Source organism: Caretta caretta, chromosome 25 (assembly GCF_965140235.1).
Source record: "Caretta caretta isolate rCarCar2 chromosome 25, rCarCar1.hap1, whole genome shotgun sequence".
In the NCBI taxonomy this organism is placed as follows: domain Eukaryota; kingdom Metazoa; phylum Chordata; order Testudines; family Cheloniidae; genus Caretta; species Caretta caretta.
The window spans coordinates 4,951,837-4,970,059 of NC_134230.1; the positions used below are offsets into that span (position 1 = coordinate 4,951,837).

The 18,223-nt window shown below is 43.0% G+C and overlaps 1 protein-coding gene across 3 annotated transcripts in view; it reads right to left on the reverse strand.

Annotated features, from left to right (window-relative positions):
* Nucleotides 1–7,182: 7,182 nt before the first annotated feature.
* The window catches only part of LOC125627219 (zinc finger RNA-binding protein), a 91,944-nt gene continuing 80,903 nt past the window's right edge, over nucleotides 7,183–18,223 (reverse strand). Inside the window, exons 14-19 of one of the 3 annotated variants that reach the window (XM_048831111.2) lie at nucleotides 17,759–17,900; nucleotides 17,081–17,178; nucleotides 15,712–15,807; nucleotides 13,546–13,657; nucleotides 12,762–12,859; nucleotides 7,183–7,570 (exon numbers count right to left, since the gene is read on the reverse strand). In XM_048831111.2, coding sequence (XP_048687068.1) covers nucleotides 7,268–7,570; nucleotides 12,762–12,859; nucleotides 13,546–13,657; nucleotides 15,712–15,807; nucleotides 17,081–17,178; nucleotides 17,759–17,900 — 849 coding nt within the window. In that variant the 3' untranslated portion in view covers nucleotides 7,183–7,267. Of the gene's footprint in view, nucleotides 7,571–9,265; nucleotides 11,015–12,761; nucleotides 12,860–13,545; nucleotides 13,658–15,660; nucleotides 15,808–17,080; nucleotides 17,179–17,758; nucleotides 17,901–18,223 lie in introns of those variants that run through there. The other 2 variants (XM_048831113.2, XM_048831114.2) reach the window with 2 other exon arrangements.

The following is an 18,223-nucleotide window of genomic DNA, read 5'->3' on the forward strand; positions in this document are numbered from 1 at the left end:
TAAAGTAACTTACGGACCAAATGCAACGTAAAGAGGCGCTTGCGTTTGGTTTGACATACGACATTCATGCTACCACTGCGTGAGAGAGCGCAGGGCAGGTTTTTAGCAGCCTTTTCATTACAAGACAGTTGCAGTGAAGAAAAGGGGTAAGGAAGCCGTTTCCCAGATCTCAGAAGAAGCAAAACTCTCCAGTTAATAGGCCAATGCCACATACATCCAAACCCTCGGATTTAGTTAGGGCTTGGACACCACCATGCCAATGCTCTTCAGACCCCTGCCACCCCACTCTCGTTCATCACGGGATTCATTGCTCGGGAGCTTTAATGACTTTAGCACTTATCTGTGGTTGCAACAGCATCAGGAAATTGCAATTGAGCTCAGGGCTCCACTGCACCGGGCATTGTGTTAAGGCAGCAAGAGATAGTCCTTGCTCTGAGTAGACAAAAGGTGGGGGAGAAAGGCAGAGCTATTATCCTCCTTTCACGGGTGGGAAACTGAGGCAGAGAAAGACTAAGCAACTTGCCCAATGCTGCCCAGAAAGTCAGTCGAGGTGCTGGGAATGGAACCCAGAGCTCCTGTCCAGCATCTGAACCAGGAGCTTTGCCTGGTATGCCCTCATCAGTAGGTGAACAGCTGCTTCAAAGTCTGTGCAGGAGGGGATTTATGAGAAAGGTGGCCAAGGTCATGGAGAAGAGAACCAGAGCATTCCCCAGTGCGTATTTTGTGGGAGTGAATTTTTAAAAATTCTCCAAGCCTCACAGAATGGAGAAAGCTTGAAAATGTTGACATGCCCAAGCCAGTCTGTAGATGCAGTTATGGCCCAAAGGAGCCAATGAAAAGGACGTATCAGAGAAAGAGTTGTGCAGCCCTACTCTGTGACCTTACCTATCTCCCACTACAGCCAGTGAAAAGCCTCCCATTGGCTTCAATGAGATTTTGGCTCCTGAGTGACTAAATTACATTTGTAAATGAAATTTAATCTCCTAAATCAGTGAGGGTGAGCACTGCAATGTCTAACTATCTTTAAAAAGCTGACCCTAAGGATTTATTTGCACACAAAAATTAATCTGGAATAAGGTAGGCTGTGAATTTAAAGTGGATTAGCTATGCCTGATTAACTCCATATGTGGTCACACTTATTCTGGAATAAGAGTGCCTTATTCTGAATTATTTTAATCCACTTTCAAAGGTGATAAGCAATTTAAACAGACACTAAAGATAGATACTTACAGAGTCAACATGAGGCCACAAGGAGTGGATGTCTGTATTAATCACTCTGCAATGCACTGATGAAGGTGTGGTTCAGTGGGAGAAGTGGGAACAGTTATGTCTACACTACAAAGTTAAATTGACCTTCATCCACTGCTGCAATTAAACCTTGTGTCAGCAGAGCATGTCCACAGTAGGTGTTCTTGCATCAACAGAGAGACCAGTGAACTGTGGGTAGCAATCCCAATGTGCAACTCATGGCCATCTGCCACTGGGTGTTCTGGGAAGGATTTGCAATGCCTCCTATGGGCAGGCTGAGCATCCCATGATGCAGTTTTCTCTGTCCCATCATTCCATGGGCTTCCTAGTACATTTCGTGCTGCTTTTCAACGGACCCTGTAAACTGTGCACCTGCCATCTCTATCAGAAAGCATGGATCTGCCTGCTCTCCAGTCCTCTGATGAGCGCTCTGAACACAATATGCAGTATTTCATGAGTTGGGAATCTGACGATGACCCAGTGGTGTCTGCCCTGCTGTGTGCCATGGACAGAAACAATTCAAGGTTGATTTTTGCATTCACAGAGCAACTGCACCAGGACTATTGGTTCTGGGTGCGAGAAACTAGCATTGAGTGATGACAGATTTCAGAGTAGCAGCCGTGTTAGTCTGTATTCGCAAAAAGAAAAGGAGTACTTGTGGCACCTTAGAGACTAACCAATTTATTTGAGCATAAGCTTTTGTGAGCTACAGCTCACTTCATCGGATGCATAAAGTGGAAAATACAGTGGGGAGATTTTATAAATACACACAGACCATGAAAAAATATACATTGTAAGGAGAGTGATCACTTAAGATGAGCTATTACCAGCAGGAGAGTGGGGTGGGGGGAGAGAAAACCTTTTGAAGTGATAATCAAGGTGGGCCATTTCCAGCACATTTCCAGGAGTTAACAAGAACGTCTGGGGGGGGGGGGGAGAGGAATAAACAAGGGGAAATAGTTTCACTTAGTATAATGACTCAACCACTCCCAGTCTCTATTCAAGCCTAAGTTAATTGTATCCAATTTGCAAATTAATTCCAATTCAGCAGTCTCTCCTTGGTGTCTGTTTTCAAAGTTTTTTTGTTGAAGGATACTCACTTTGAGATCAGAAATCGAGTGACCAGAGAGATTGAAGTGTTCTCCGACTGGTTTATGAATGTTATAATTCTTGACGTCTGATTTGTGTCCATTTATTCTTTTACGTAGAGACTGTCCAGTTTGCCCAATGTATATGGCAGAGGGGCATTGCTGGCACCTGGTGGCATGTATCACATTGGTGGATGTGCAGGTGAACGAGCCTCTGATAGTGTGGCTGATGTTATTAGGCCCTATGATGGTGTCCCCTGAATAGATATATGGGCATAGTTGGCAACGGGCTTTGTTGCAAGGATAGGTCCCTGGGTTAGTGGTTCTGTTGTGTGGTTGCTGGTGAGTATTTGCTTCCGGTTGGGGGGCTGTCTGTAGGCAAGGACTGGCCTGTCTCCCAAGATTTCTGAGAGTGATGGGTCATCCTTCAGGACAGGTTGTAGATCCTTGATAATGCGTTGGAGGGGTTTTAGTTGGGGGCTGAAGGTGACGGCTAGTGACGTTCTGTTATTATCTTTGTTGGGCCTGTCCCGTAGTAGGTGACTTCTGGGAACTCTTCTGGCTCTATCAATCTGTTTCTTTACTTCAGCAGGTGGGTATTGTAGTTGTAAGAAAACTTGACAGAGATCTTGTAGGTGTTTGTCTCTGTCTGAGGGGTTGGAGCAAATGTGGTTGTGTCGCAGAGCTTGGCTGTAGACGATGGATCGTGTGGCGTGGTCGGGATGAAAGCTGGAGGCATGCAGGTAGGAACAGCGGTCAGTAGGTGTCCGGTATTGAATGGTGGGATCACATCGTTATGCGGGTCTGGGATGACGAGCAGTGACTGCAGAACTTTCGGATCTGCAAAGCCACTTCCTGGAATTGTGTGTGGAGCTTGCCCCGCCCTCTGGCGCGAGGACACTAAAATAAGAGCTGCCCTAATTGTGGAGAAGCGAGTGGCGACCACTGGGTAGAAGTGGACAACGCCAGCCTGCTACCGATCAGTTGTGAATCAGTTTGGAGTGGGGATGTCCACCATGAGGGTTGCAGTTATGCAAGTGTGCAGGGGCATTAATCGCCTTCTGCTAGGAAGGCCTGTGACGGCAGGCAATGTGCTTGAAATAGTGGATGGTTTTGTGGCAGTGGGATTCCCTAACTGCAGCAGGGCGATAGATGGCACACATATCCTGATTTTGGCCCCAGACCATCTTGTGAAGGAGTACATCAGCAGAAAGGGCTACTTTTCCATGGTATTGCACACACTGGTAGATCACTGGGGTCATTTCATGGACATCAACACAGGCTGGTCAGAGAAGGTGCAGGACACTTTCATCTTGAGGAACACTGGCCTGTACAGAAAGCTGCAAATAGGGACTTTTTTTCCTGACCAGAAAATTTCCATGGGGATGTAGAAATGCAGTAGTGACCTTGGAAGACCCAGCCTATCCCTTGCTCCCTTGGCTCATGAAGTCATACACTGGCAACCTTGAATGCAGTAAGGAGCACTTCAACAACAGGCGCAGAATGACTGTTGAAGCTGCCTTTGGCTTCTTAAAGGGGACATTTCTGCTGCCTCTTTGGCAGACTAGACCTCAGTGAGGAAAATATTCCCATGGTCATAGCAGCCTGCTGTGCTCTGCATAACATTTGTGATGCTAAGTGGGAGAAGTTTCCCCAGGGGTGGAGCATTGAGGTGGATTGACTGGCTGCTGCTTTTGAGCAGCTAGATACTAGGGCTGTTGGAGGAGCTCAACAGGAGCTATTCAGATCAGGGAGGCTTTAAAGGAGAATTTTGACAATGAGCCACAGTAATGCGTGTTTCTGTAATGTATTGAACCAGGCACTGTTTTCTTGCACCGTAGTATGGGGGAGGGGGGTGGGTCGGGTTCAGTGGGGTATCACTGCAAACATGTAGGGCTACTGTTCTGAATACTGGCACCGTTTTCACAGGTGGGGGGTAATAACAGCTGATATCTCACTCCTGAGGGTAACTGAGGATGCAAGGGTGTGGCTCCTGCAGGCATATGGCTGCAGACTGGGTCCCCTATATGCTGCTATGGTGCCTGCAGAAGTAATTGCCAATTGGTGCAGGAAAGTTTCTTACCACGGTGGAAGAAACAGGGCAGCCCTCCCAAGAAACCTTGGGCAGAGGATTGCTGATTACCTCCAGGGAAGTTTCCTAGAGATCTCTATGGAGGATTCCCGGGATATCCCAGTGTGCATAAACAAACTTTTTCCACAGGGACTCCTCTGCGTCTAGATGCAGAGAGGAATGAGAAACATATAAACTGTACCGGTTTTTTCAATCCCTCTTCTACCCCAATTAAAAAGCAGAACATTGCCACGTCTCCCTGCAATATTGAAGCACGAGAACTAATTTCTGGAGCTTCTCTCTCCTACATCAGGCATGTCAGAACTGGAGTGCTGGGACTGGCTAGACCCCTCTGGAGTTAAAAAAAAAAAAAGGCCTGACTTGCCACACCGCTGGATGTCCCTGTCCCCTATCTTCCTCTGACTCCACTCCTCATGCACTACGCTGTCCTTGAGGTTCACAGCACCGGCCACTGTCTCAAGCCCTCCAAAGTATCCACAGGGCTCTTGGCAGTGGAGGTGGGGCTGCCCCCACGGATGACACGCATCTTCTTGTAGAAACTGCATACGTTTGGTGCTGCATCAGAGCAACTATTGGCCTCCCTTGCCTTCTGGGATGCCTGCCTCAGCTCCTTGATTTTTTGCCCAGCACTACTGCGTGTCCCTATTTTATCCCTTCTCCTCCATGCCACTATCAAATTTCCCCATAGGCATCCAAGTTCCTGCGGCTAGAGCGGAGTGGTGACTGCACAGCCTCCTCTCCCCACAGACCAGCAGATCCACCCTGTCCTGTGTACTCCAGGCAGGGGAGTGTTTGCTGCGGGAAGCCAGCATGGTCAGTTTGACAGGTTCTATGTGAGCTCTCCATGCCGAGCAAACTGGAAGATCAATTTCAAAAACTTCCAGGGCTTTAAAAGGGAAGGGGCATATGCCTGTGTACGTGGCTGCAGGGCAGCAGAGTTCAAACCGGTGACCAGAGCAGTCATGCTGGGCATTGTGGGACACCTCCTGGAGACCACTTAGGACAACATAAGCAATGCCATGTTTACATCAACACTGCATCACTCTATGTCACCCTAACAGCTATGCCTCTCATTGAGGTGGTTTTCATATGTCGGTGTGGCAGGAGAGTTAAACTGGCGGGAGGAACATTGCAGCGTGTACACCTCTACTGGTAGGTCGACGTAAGCTGCCTTATGTCTACTTAACTTGTAGCGTAGACAAGCCCTTAGAGCAGAAGGGGAGATTCCGGCAGCAGCAGAGCATTCATGAATAAGGAATTCTCAGTGGGACCACAGAAGGAGAGCTACAATGGGAAGCAAAGACTCAGAGCCCTGCAAGGAACTGTGGAAGGAAAATGTGATGATGGGTGGAGTGCGGCAAGACATGCCCAAAGGATGTCTCAACCTGATTATATTGTTAAATACCCATAAGGTTTCTGTACCAAGGAGATACTCTCGTTCCAAAACGGTGACTTGGCTCTCAGCCATTTGACTTTTGATCAACATCAGCCAAGTCCACACAGTCCCTCTGCCCACGCACCTGACTTAAACTGTACTCAAAATGTCAGAACTCCTGAAACCAGATAGGAATCCAAGCCCACAACTTGACAACAGTCACAAAGACTTTAAACATGGGGCACTTCCTCAGGAGACTCTGCAAGTTTGTGTGTTCTCAAGTAGCAACGGGGCCAGGTCAGTTAGGCAGGTGACTACTATTTCCCCTATCCACTCTAGAGAAGCAGATTCATTGTTTCACAAGCTGTAATCATTTCTCTTTTGCAACTAACTAGACCCAAACGTTGGACAAAAATCAAGTTGAGGGACACAATGAAAAAAAAAACATAGGAAACTTAAAATAAGGTATCTAAACTTGAGGGGGGGGGGGTTGTTTTGTTTTTTAAACTAAAAATTTCCTACCAATGTTGCCACCAATTCGGCTTCAGTGACGTTTGTAGCTACACAAACATTAGCATGGACAAGTCTCCAGGCAGCGGCTAGAGTTTTATGGACCACACTCCCTCAACTCTTCACTCAGAGCAGATCTGAGAGACACGGGGCTTAAAATGCTGGTATGCATCAGTGCTATGCGAGTGTTCCCACACACGTTAGCACTGGAGAAGTGAAATATCATCGCAACGGAAGGAAATTTTTGAGAGAAATAAGCCTATTGTAGATGTCTTAAAGCACATATTTTCAGGTGAATTTATACTCCAATGAAAAAGTGAGGCTTGCATGGGATCGCGGAAACCTCCCCACACTCAAGTGACAACTGCGAGAGAGGTTTGGAAGGCTGCCAGCCAGTTTATCATCTCCAGGAACAGTTTGTTTGGCAGCTGTTAGCTTTAGGCACATATCTTGCCTTCACCACCATAATATTGAGTTTGCATGTGTTGTGATCGCTTCACCTTACCCCCCGAATCCAAAAGCACTTTCACGAGGATGTGCTGGAACTGGTATTTGCCTTTTCAGGTTCTGCTGCTAGCTCCGTACTTGTTCCCCACCTTCCTTGTCGCCATGTGAGCTCACTACCTCAAATTGTGATGGGATCACTGCAGTTATGCTCCTTTCTGCTTTATGGCTCTGGCAACTTGATTTTCAAGTTTGGGATCGCTGTATCCACACTCGTGGCTTTTACTTCCTATTCTCTTTTATTATTATTTCAAACTGGATGATAAACTGTCATGTCCTCTTTTAGGGGCTGATCCAGACAAGGGGTCCTGCACACCCTCAACTCCCACTGATGGCAGTAGGAACAGACAGTGCTCACAACATGATGGAAGACAACACACGGCGGAATCAGGGTTTTACTGACAAGTTACGGAGATTCTGCAGTACAAATGAGCGAGTGCACATTAGTTGCTACCCACACTGCAAATCTGAGGCAAGCAGCACAGCTTTGGTTAAAAAAACAATGCATTTATTTAGCAACCTGCACAAAAAGTTCTTATCTGTCCTTTTAAATATATTTATTTTGAAAAGATCAAAAAGATAAAACTCAGAAAAGGACGTATCACTGTACCCAAAAATGGTTCTGTGCAGCACCCATTTACAGAACAGCATTACGTTCTTATTTGAAACGTTGGAGAGTTTCAAGCTTTTATTTTTCCATTTTCCAAGGCAGGGGTGCATGGGAGAATCTTCAGAACACAGGATCAGCATCATCTATGGAAAGAACAACAGCCAATTTATGGGAAATAAGGAATAACTTAAAAACAAAACCCACATTATTGTACATTAATCATTCTGGAATATTCTGTTACCTGGCACAACTCTCAAGATTGTACATAGAACGCAAAGAAGTTCATTTAATGCAATCTAAATAATAACCTAATGTGGATTTCAACAGTGCCAGTGAAATCTTCTTCCGTAAACTGAGAAGGCCTTGAATCAAATATAAGCTAAAAATGGCATATATAAACTCTAAATTAGCAAGGGCTAGTTTCTCAGGACACACTAGTTTTAGGGTGTGGTGCTGTCTCAGATGATGTGTCATACCTGCTGACCATCTTGGATCACATTGATCTGCTTTCAGTGTTTAGAATTTGAAGCTCTTCTCCTGCTTCTCCCTACACTCTTATCTTAAGCCAGCATATAAACATGAACTAATTTGCAAAAAATCATTTCCTCACTAACACCATGCCCTGAGCTAGGAGGTTACCAAAGGAAACCTTCAGCTTTCATAGGATATGCCAATCCGCTAGCAAAACAACGCTGATGGGTCACAACTGCCTAAAGAGGAGAATGCAAATGTAACTCAAAGAGCCCCAACCAGGCCACAGAACGTCTATGCACAGAGAGAAATTTTTCTATATTCGTTACTGTTCCCTGAACTGCCTTATAACCTCCATAGAGCATTTCTGTAGCACCTTGGCATGCAATGCAATAATTCTAGTCCTCTCAAGACTCTCAGCTCACCATACTGTCTTGTTTGTGATTTCTTGGTGCTCAGGACCTGAGCTGAGAATTGCTGTCCTAAGGAATTCATCCTCAACTGCAGCCAATCCATCCATTTTCACAAATATAAACCTAAATCTTTGTTTACAGTTCCAATTGACCCCTTTTCTTGGGAAGAAATTCACTCCAATTTGAGATACAGATACAAAAGGGTTTTGGTCTTCTCCCCAGGGGTTCAAGGAGAAAAGCAATTTAATGTGCTTGTAACGGGAAGCACGGCTGAGTTCTATTTAATGGTGAATAGAACAAGTATTTTTCGTTAAAAAGATAATCCAAGAATTTGCTGTTGAGATTAAAAATGCTGAATAACGTTAGAAAACCCAAACCAAAGTATTAATGGAGTTTATAAAAAAAGGTTTAAATGAGGATCTGGGTGTGAAGTTGAAGTGCTGAGAGTTTGGGATAATCACCATCCATTCAATCAGCTACCTGACTTGTGATCACTTGCTAGTCCAGAGTTCCCCAAATTGTGGGGGGCGCTGGAACATTTTGGGAGGCTGCGGCGGGGCCTGGGCCAGCCTCCCTAGGGAGGGAGTGCGTGCCACCCGGCTCAACCCCACCCCCAGTTGCTGGCCCCCACCGCAGCTCCGCTCCCGACCCAGGGCCAAGTATGGGGACAAGAGTGGAACTGCATGGGGCCGTGGGCTCAGCTGCAGGCCCCCACCATGGCCTAGGCTGTGGCTCCACCCCTGCCCTCAGCCTCGGCCCCTCGCCATGGCTCTGTTCCTGGCCCCACTCCCTGCCTAGATATACCCCTACCTGTGGCCCCTTTATCTGTCCTTCCCACCCCCACGCTGGGAGCTATGGAAGGTTGATGGGGTAAGGGGGGTGCGACCCTGAAAAGTTTGGGGACCACTGTGCTAGTGGGATTCATTGGTTAAATACTAGACATTAGATAGTAAATGGAAGCATAACTCCTTTATTTTATTTTTTTCATTTTTCTCCTTTTTTCCAGGTAGCACTACAAAGACATTCAAATATTAAAGCCACATTACAGGCCGTCCTTTAAACACACATAAAATAACCAAATGAACTGTGTCAAGTGACCCTAGAACACAACGTTGTCAAAATAAAAGTTCTTTAAAAGAAAAAAAATGCCATTGGGCAACCAATTGAGAAACCCTCCACATAGAAACAGGTTGATCCAATCACTACTGGCTGCCCAATGCTAGGCTATCAGCTTTCCCAGATGGGCTTGCTGGCTATACACTAAGTGCTGAGATCAAGCCCTTCACCCCCGTTTCTGTCAGTGCAGCTAGGACACCCTTCCTTTGCTCAGCATCAGAAGATTTTACGGAATGGTAACCCAAACAAACAGAGCTATCAAAGCCTGAAATTTTCTATTTCCGAGAGGTGCTGCTGAGAAATGCCTGGCTTTAAAAATGGACTAAATGTTAAACTGTGCAGATTAAAAAAAAAAAAAAGGCAGCAGCTTTTCCCTGTGTGAGTCCTGGCCACCTCTCTTTGGAAGGCACTCATTGGTATGCAGAGAATCTCTGTGGTTAGTGAGTATACTGTCATGTAACAGGTATTAGAAAGTTAGCACGCTGGCCCTATTCTTAGCACCACCACTTCAGACTGTTCAGAGTAGCACTTACCCCTACTCATAGCGTCACCTCGACGGGCACATATTTTTTGCTTTCCCGGAAGAGAAAAACTATGCAAAGTTGCAAACTACAATACCAAACAGGAGAAACCGTTCCAGTTTTTCCCCCTCTTTTTTAGACAGCATGTTTTACAGGGGTGTTTTTAACTACACTGTGAGGTGTCTAATGGAGAACTATAAATCCAAGGGAATTAAACATTGCAGACTCTGTCATTTCTACTGCCAACTGTCATTTATAAGTTGGCTGATTTGCCAAAAATGGCTCTGAGCAAGCAGCTTATGTACCTCTTTACAATGCAGCACCCACTTCACTGCCCCAAAGTGGGAGCGCACAAAGTGCAAGATCCCCTTCCAAAAGAAAAAAAAAAAAAAATCAAATCAAACTGGTCAATTTCAGACAGACACTCCAGATCCAGCTAGAAACTGCCTCCCATTTCAGGCTGGACAGCTAAAGTGAACACGGACACACTTTTTAAAGATACAAACCCAATAAATGTGTGTTTTCCTTTACATGTCATGGGACATATTTAAAGCTTAAGAGAAATACCAGAGTTTAAAAAAAGTGCCTGTCTCAATCTATCTATGTTGCTGTGGGGAGGGTTTCTTCTGGGGGGAGGACGGGGGGATGGGCGCACAGGAAGGGGACGTAATAGAGGGAGAGGGACTGTTGCCATAATCAACTTTACTCTTACGGAATGATGCAATTTATGTAATGATTTAAGCACAATTTAAAACAAATCTACAGTACGTTATTTCAAGGGAAAAAACACTAAAATTGCCAAATGTCAGACTAAACAGCAACTCATATTTATATATAAAAAATTAAAGTCATGTGAACATTATCTCAGCAAATGCTACAACAGTGGTTAGGCATCATCATCTTCCTCTTTTTTGTGCTTCTTCCCGTCGCCCTCGCCCTCAGCTGTCTCACTGGTGTCTCGTCTCCTTTTTCTGTTGCGTGCATTAAGTCTATTTTTAGGAGGTGGCAAAGGGTCCATTCCAAGTACTTTGTGTATCTGCCTGAAAGCTAGCATCCTTAAAGCATGCTAGAGGAGGAAGCAGAAGAAACATTAAGGATGGTACCATTGACAGGACAGTAGTAGGCATGACACAGCTGATACCACATAGCCTATGGTATCTTCTGCGTACAGCAGCCTTTATAGTCACACACTGCAGGCTGGAGTTTAAAGCTAACAACAACAACAACATGTTCTAAATACCAAGTACAGATACAAAGTACAAAGGACCTTACTGCACAGCTGCTGAGAGCTCATACGTTCAATTAAAATCCGGGAAAGCTGAGCTAGTCAGTTCCTCTGAAAAATCTGGCCTCACATTTTTTGTCCTGATCCAAAACCTGCTGAAGTCAATGGCAATCTTTACAATAGTTTCTAGCTCTTAAAAAGACTGTTCCCAAAGCCCCACAAAGAGCTAGAAACCACTGTTCTTTGTTCGGCAGAAGAAACAGAGTACAAATAGCAGCAGTCTTCTCACATCCCACATTGATCCATCCTAGAATGATCTCCTGCCTGCTATACCAACAGAAGTGATTCTAACTCCCTCGACCCTTTAGTCCTAGACATCTCTGTTAGGTACTCTCATTATTCACTGGGGTCTAAGTAGAAAATGCTATACAGAGGCCACATAGGAATATCTAATCTGAAGTCTTGAGTTTAATACAAGCCAGAAAGGTGAAAATTCAATATTTAACTGGTAAGCCTACCAGGGTTGTTCTACACACAGGCAATACTTAGCTCAGAAGCAGAGATCAGTGTGAATTCCTAAACCAAATATCTGACTTCAGCCTACTGCTCTGGAGATGTCAGGCAAGATTACATACACTAAAAGCATTTTTAATTTTTTCTACCATGTAGTGGCTGGCTTGCAAGATGATTTTTTTAATTTTAAAATTGCATTACATTGCCTGCCAACATCCTAAGAATTTTTGACTGATACTCATACCATTGCTGACGTGGCCAACAGGAGCAGATTTTAGATATTGAGAGCAGAAAATGCAGCCCACAGCTTGCCTCTTCACATAAAATCTGATTAAACTGGCAGCTTTTGAGGCTGGTGGATGTAAAGAACTATCACCACACTGTTCATTAAGAAAATTAATAGTATTATAAAGAAATATGGTTGTGCACATTTTTAAAGCATTAACTTAAGGAACACATGGACTTACATTTGATGTTTTTTTACTTCACTTGTTACCATTACACTAACCATAAAGATGGCTAACAAGATTAGAGAAAAATTGTAATTTTTTCATTACGTTTACTTTTTGACAATTCTGTATTTTCTAGTCCATTTCACTGGTTTTCCCTATAGTCAGTTTCCCCTTGTTTTTTTTATGTATTTACCCCTTAATCCCTCCAAGCCACACAGGAGAGAAAACCGTTTTGAAAATAGGAAAATACAACTAAAAAATGGGTAGGGAGACTTGGAGGCAAATGCAATACTGAAACTGACTTAACTCTCTTTAAAGGCAAGTTTACTCTTCAATATGAAGTATTTTTCACATTGATGTATTTCTTTATTTTTAAAGAAGCGTGTAAATTAGGTGCAGCTTTCAGAGTCACAGAGTTGTTAACATGGCTTTTGGGGTCACAAACACATAAAATTGCAAACCAGAGGTTGTCCCTTACTATGGGAGCTGTAGCTGTTTTCAAAACCTTAACTGGAAAGGATACAGTAACCTCAAATACCAATGTATACCAGATGCTTCTCTTTACAGAATGCTTCTACTGAAGTTTCCTTCTCAGTGCTATTAGAAATAACTGTCTTATCTACCTGTGCACTGGCTGTAATATCCTCTCGTTCCTGACTGGTCATAGTCTCTAGAGCATCCATTTCATCTTTCTCACAGGGATCTTGTAGCCCAGGTCCATCTGAATGCAAGGGGAAGAAGAAACCACAACTCTAAAACTCACTATGATCAGGGTTTAAGAAAAAGATGTTTTTAAAAAAAATCACATGTAAATAATTTCCAAACGTACAGTGTTAGTTACAAAAAGAAAAGGAGTTCTTGTGGTACCTTAGAGACTAACAAATTTATTTGAGCATAAGCTTTCATGAGCTACAGCATCACTTCATCATAGTTACAGTATCACTGACATTGCTTTTCACTAGTTATGATGATGGGTTACTTTTTTTGCACTTCACTCAACTTGAACAAGGAAACCTCACTAGTCAGTTTCATTTCTGCATTCTCAGGGACTGGCACAGAATGCTAAAGTGCTTGTGGTTTATATTTTGTAAAATCTTGCTTAAAAGTTTTAATGAGAGCAATATTATTAATGCACACACAAGTGTTCGGCCTAAACTATCCGAATCTCTTTAAGCACTTCAAAATAAAAAATAATCAACTCCTTCCCATCAATCAAAAAGGCACATACAACTGAGTCCCAGAATCAGTGCTGTGGACAGTTTATTCCAACAGTCATACTTTATCATCTGTTCAGTGGGAAACGATCACAAAATGTAGCATGTACTGCGGGATGACAATACAGATGGCCCAATCCACTGTTTCAAAGATTTTGTGGAGTGACATTACAGATATAAGTTTACAACTGACCCATCAAGAGTGTTCCTGTGGCTACACATTCAAGAACTCGGCGCATGGCATCTCCAGGACTTAGCGGACTTGTTGCACTACTTAAAGCCTTTTCTACAAGAAGTTCCATTGCCTGCAGGAAAGACAAAATCAGGGTTGACTTTTAAAATGAGGAAATGAAGCTAAAATACAATTTCTTAAAAATATAAGCAATGGTGTGTCCTCCACAAAAGGCTGGCAGCTTCTGCGAAGGAAAGAATCCTTTCCTTAGGACTGTGTCTTGCTTTTTAGCTCTTTAAAACGAGACTCAAGATACTGCTAAGGAAGCCTTGTAAAACCATCATGAACATCTAAGCTCCTGCAAAAAACCCTTCTTGTCTACTTGTGCTATGACAATAATAATGAAAACATTTTACTTGCTTGTCAACAAAAATTATTTGGGTGAGAGAATGGACAAATAGAACTTTGCAAGGCTGAGCTTAAGAGAATTCACAACTCAGTTCAGAGTTGGCTACTAACTTCTTTCTAAAAAAACTCTCTTTAGCAAGTCACATGATAGAATTCTGCACCTACAGGACTTACGGAAGTCTGGTCACTTTCTGAGCAAAATTAGGACTGACCAAAGGATTTGGACCACTGTATGCTACATGGGACCATTTAGACCAGCTCCTCTATGGTTTCTTTGGGCATTTATTAGTTGATAATAGCCCTGTTATTTATTGGCTCTTTTCTAAAAATGTTCAAGTTTATCATCACTTGTTTATTAAATTATTTTGTAAACCTACAGGCATCTACCAGTGAAACCCTTGTCACCTTTTATCCAGCTTTCCTATGATGTTTATATGATTCTATTACTACTGTATTAGAAAGTTTTGTCCAATCACCATCAGTAGCATTACAGTTGCACTATAAGTTCCCAATCAAGATCCCATTGTACTAGACATAGTATACACACACAGTAAGACAGTTCTGGGCCCATGGTACTTACAATCCTCCAGCCACGGTAAGAGCTGGAAAAGAAGGGGTAGCAATGTGAAGAAAGCAAATGTGCTTCCCTCTCAAGAAGCCAATTCATCCCCCTACCACAGGTTAACAGAACATGTGCAGAAAGAGGAGGGGGTAGAAAGAGGGGACTATTGTACAAGCAAGTACCAGTGGGGACTCTCTCCAAAGGTTAGGTTCATTTCTTCAGCCAAATATAATGAGAGCAAGTCCCTCAACTGCTCCTAAACCAGCAGCAAAAAGGCAACAAAGACCGATGAACAAGACCAAAACCATAATTGACACCAGGGTTCAATTACACCGGAGGGATAAAATGTGTTCCTACATTATATTTTTAGTATTTATTGAGGCAATCCACAAGTTAGACTAATGCAGTAGCTAGTATGGCAGAAGGTTTCCTAAGTAGAACTGTATGGTTTACAATAAATAAAATCCAACTAGCTTCCCCAGTTGTTTAAGACTTTCTGAAATAGACATACTCTCTGCAGAGTCTTGATATGCGTAATATGAATAGGACACCTGGAAGCCTTGTGAGAGAAGAGAGTTCCAGGTCTGCATGGAGCATGTAAACCCACGTAACAGCACAGTGGATTTAGAGCTCAGCTGTGTTAGGAGTTTGTATGTTATACACATATCTGACTCTGTATAGAGTGTCTACAGTCATGCTGATGTTGCTGTTCACATTCTGAGGAAAGGGACCTCTTCTCACAGTGCTCTAGCTAAATCATACTGCTTATGTGGCCTGCAGACATGGGCTGAGGCACCATACTTGTTATAGCCAAGTATGAAGTTGAAAATCTGAGATGACTGCAGATATGCACTAATTATTTTAAACTGTCACAGTCTCCACCCCCGTAAGAGGATCTGGAATTGAATAACTACATACATTTGCTTTGGTGAAGAGGCTATGGAGGATGGATTCCCTATTGCTGAGCAACAGTCTTCTTGTTAGTCTATAGAAAAGGGAGGGTAAATGTAGACCATATTCTGGGACCTACTGAGGTCAGCAGGCTTTACCACTGACGTCAACAGATTCAGCCCTATGTATCCACTGTACTTGTGTGCTTAGCTTATCTTTTACATCATTTCAATATCCCTGATAATCATCACTGTTGCTAAAAAGAAGCGTCTTACATGATAGCAATCAAAGGAAGGATGTCACAGAAAAGGCTTCGGTCTTCTTACCCAATCTGGAAGTGCCCCCCATGTTGGTACACGTTGGCAAAGATCTCGCAGAACCCTGATGATAATCACACATGACTGCAGACCGTTAGCTCTAGCCTTTATGGAAAGAAACAAGACTGCTAACAGAAAATACCTAAGACAATAAAAACCTAAGGTCATACAAGCAACAAAACAAAACTCATTAAAAATATCTTAGAGTCTGAGGAAAATATTCTCCTTATCTGAATATTAAACCATTTGACTTCACATGGAGCAAAGTGTGCACTGTGTAATACGCCATGTAAAAATGCAATGGGGCACTGGCATGCCAAAAAAAGGGTGAGGTAGAACAAAACCAAAAGAGATAAAGAAACTAACCTATCTAGTTAAGAGAAGGGTACACCAATTGTGTTCAAGATTTTGAGCACTCTCAGGGTAAGCAACATTATTTGTGGATTCAGGGCTAGCAAAAGATGTTAGATTGGCAGCTCTGAATACTCAAATCCTCTACTTATCCACAAAGCAGGTAAAGAATGATCAGGACAGGGCAGGCTTCACTTCTCCACTAGCCAATGCATCGCAAGTGTCCTGGAGAGACCAATGGGGATGTTATCTCTCAGGAGCTATTCAGCTCCTGATTTTCTGTTGGGGTTGTGCACATTGCTAATTATGGTGGTGGATTTTATAAGTATTTCTTAAACAACTAGAGAGACATGGTGGGGTAATATCTTTTATTGGACCAACTTCCACTGATGAAAGAGACAAGCTTGAAAGCTGACACAGAGCTCTTCTTCAGATCTGGGAAAGGTAGACAAGAGTGTCACAGCTAAAAACAAGGTTTGTTTAGCATAAGGAATTAATATGTTGTAAGAAACCACTCAAGATGAATTGGAAAGTTAACACCTCTGCCGTCAAAGGACAAAGGAAGGTCAGTGGCTCTTATACAATCGTCAGTTGTATTTGAAAGTTTAGGCTCTAAAAGGGCATTTCTAAGCTAGGTGGTGAAGGTGACATATAAAACGATCCTCTCAGATCCATTTACTGACAGGAGCTGACATACGCAGACTTCTTTAGCCTGCCAGAATAAAGATAAAATATTTTGCTTCAGCAGGATTTATTTTCACTAAAACCCTATGAAAAACATAACGGGCTCATTTATATTCTAGAAATATTCCTATTTTAAGTTACTGTACTGTGGAGAGGATGAGTTGGAATGCGTACACGAGAATGTTGGGGTCACTATACAGAAGATGCCCCCAATAGCATCAGTTACACTTTGAATAAACATGGTTAGCTCTGCAGCACAAAACTGTGCCTCCTTCCTTGTACTACGTTAGTAAATCAATGGGAAATGGCACAACACATCTCAGTGCTTGGAAAAGCTCTTTACCTGGAACCATTTAGCATGACGAAGGGCAGCCAATGACTCTAGGCATTTCTGTTGACTCAAAATATCACAGGGGTCAGGCTGAGATTCTGCTGCTGCTTCTAAGAGGAAAGAAATATATGAATTTCTCTTTGCACCACTTACTTACAAAGCTTTTGAGACCAAGAGTTGTTGTAAAAGACCATAACAGAAGCATAACTTTTTGTTACTAATAGCTATCAAACTAGCATACTGTAGTTTCTAAATCATATCCACAGACAGAAGCCTGACTGCACTGCGATTAGAGATCATTGTCTCCTCCATGAAAAGCAAGCAGGCTTTTTCAAATGAGAATGTGTTTCTGAAAGCATTGAGAGCAGCACAAAAATCTCCATTAGCAGATTACAACAATTAAGTCTGCAGATTCATAAAGTTAAGTCTTGAACACAGCTATCTCCATCCATCTTCTGTTCCCCCCCATTCTGGAAGGTGAAGGGAAAAAGCAGCACAGGAGTTTGAGGAGGATTTCAGCCTCCTGATTTTGTCACTTTGGAAGTATTCCGACAGTAGTAACCAAATCAACAAGAGGTATCAAAATGTCTGCTCAGTCACCATGGTTATTTCATTTGGAAATTATTACGTATTTAGTACATCAAAACTTTCACACATGAAGTAATTTTAAACCATCAATGATTTACTCACCTTCGTCAGTGGAAGCATCCTCTCTCATGAGAGGAGATGTGACTGAAATTGTGACCTGCATTTTTGGTTCCTTGCATGAACAGATGAGTATATTTGCTTCCTCAGCATCAGATGAAACTTCATACTCATCTTCAGTTAACGTCTAGAAAGTTAAAAGAACAAAAACTCCACTTGTTTCACCTTCAAGTTCATGTGCCAGCATTACCTCTACACCCCACTATTAAAAAAAAAACTTATTTGGTGAATTTTTTGTTCAAGAAAGAAATTGACTAATATAGTTTAAAAGCTAGGAATGATGTAGCATCAGTTTCAAGTACATTAGTAGAAAAAATGGGTGAGGTAATATCTTTTATTGGACCAACTCCTGGTGAAGGAAGGGACAAGCTTTTGAGCTATACAGAGCTCTTCCTCCGGTCTGGAGAAGGTAGACAGAGTGTCTGAGCTAAATACAAGGTGGGACAGGTT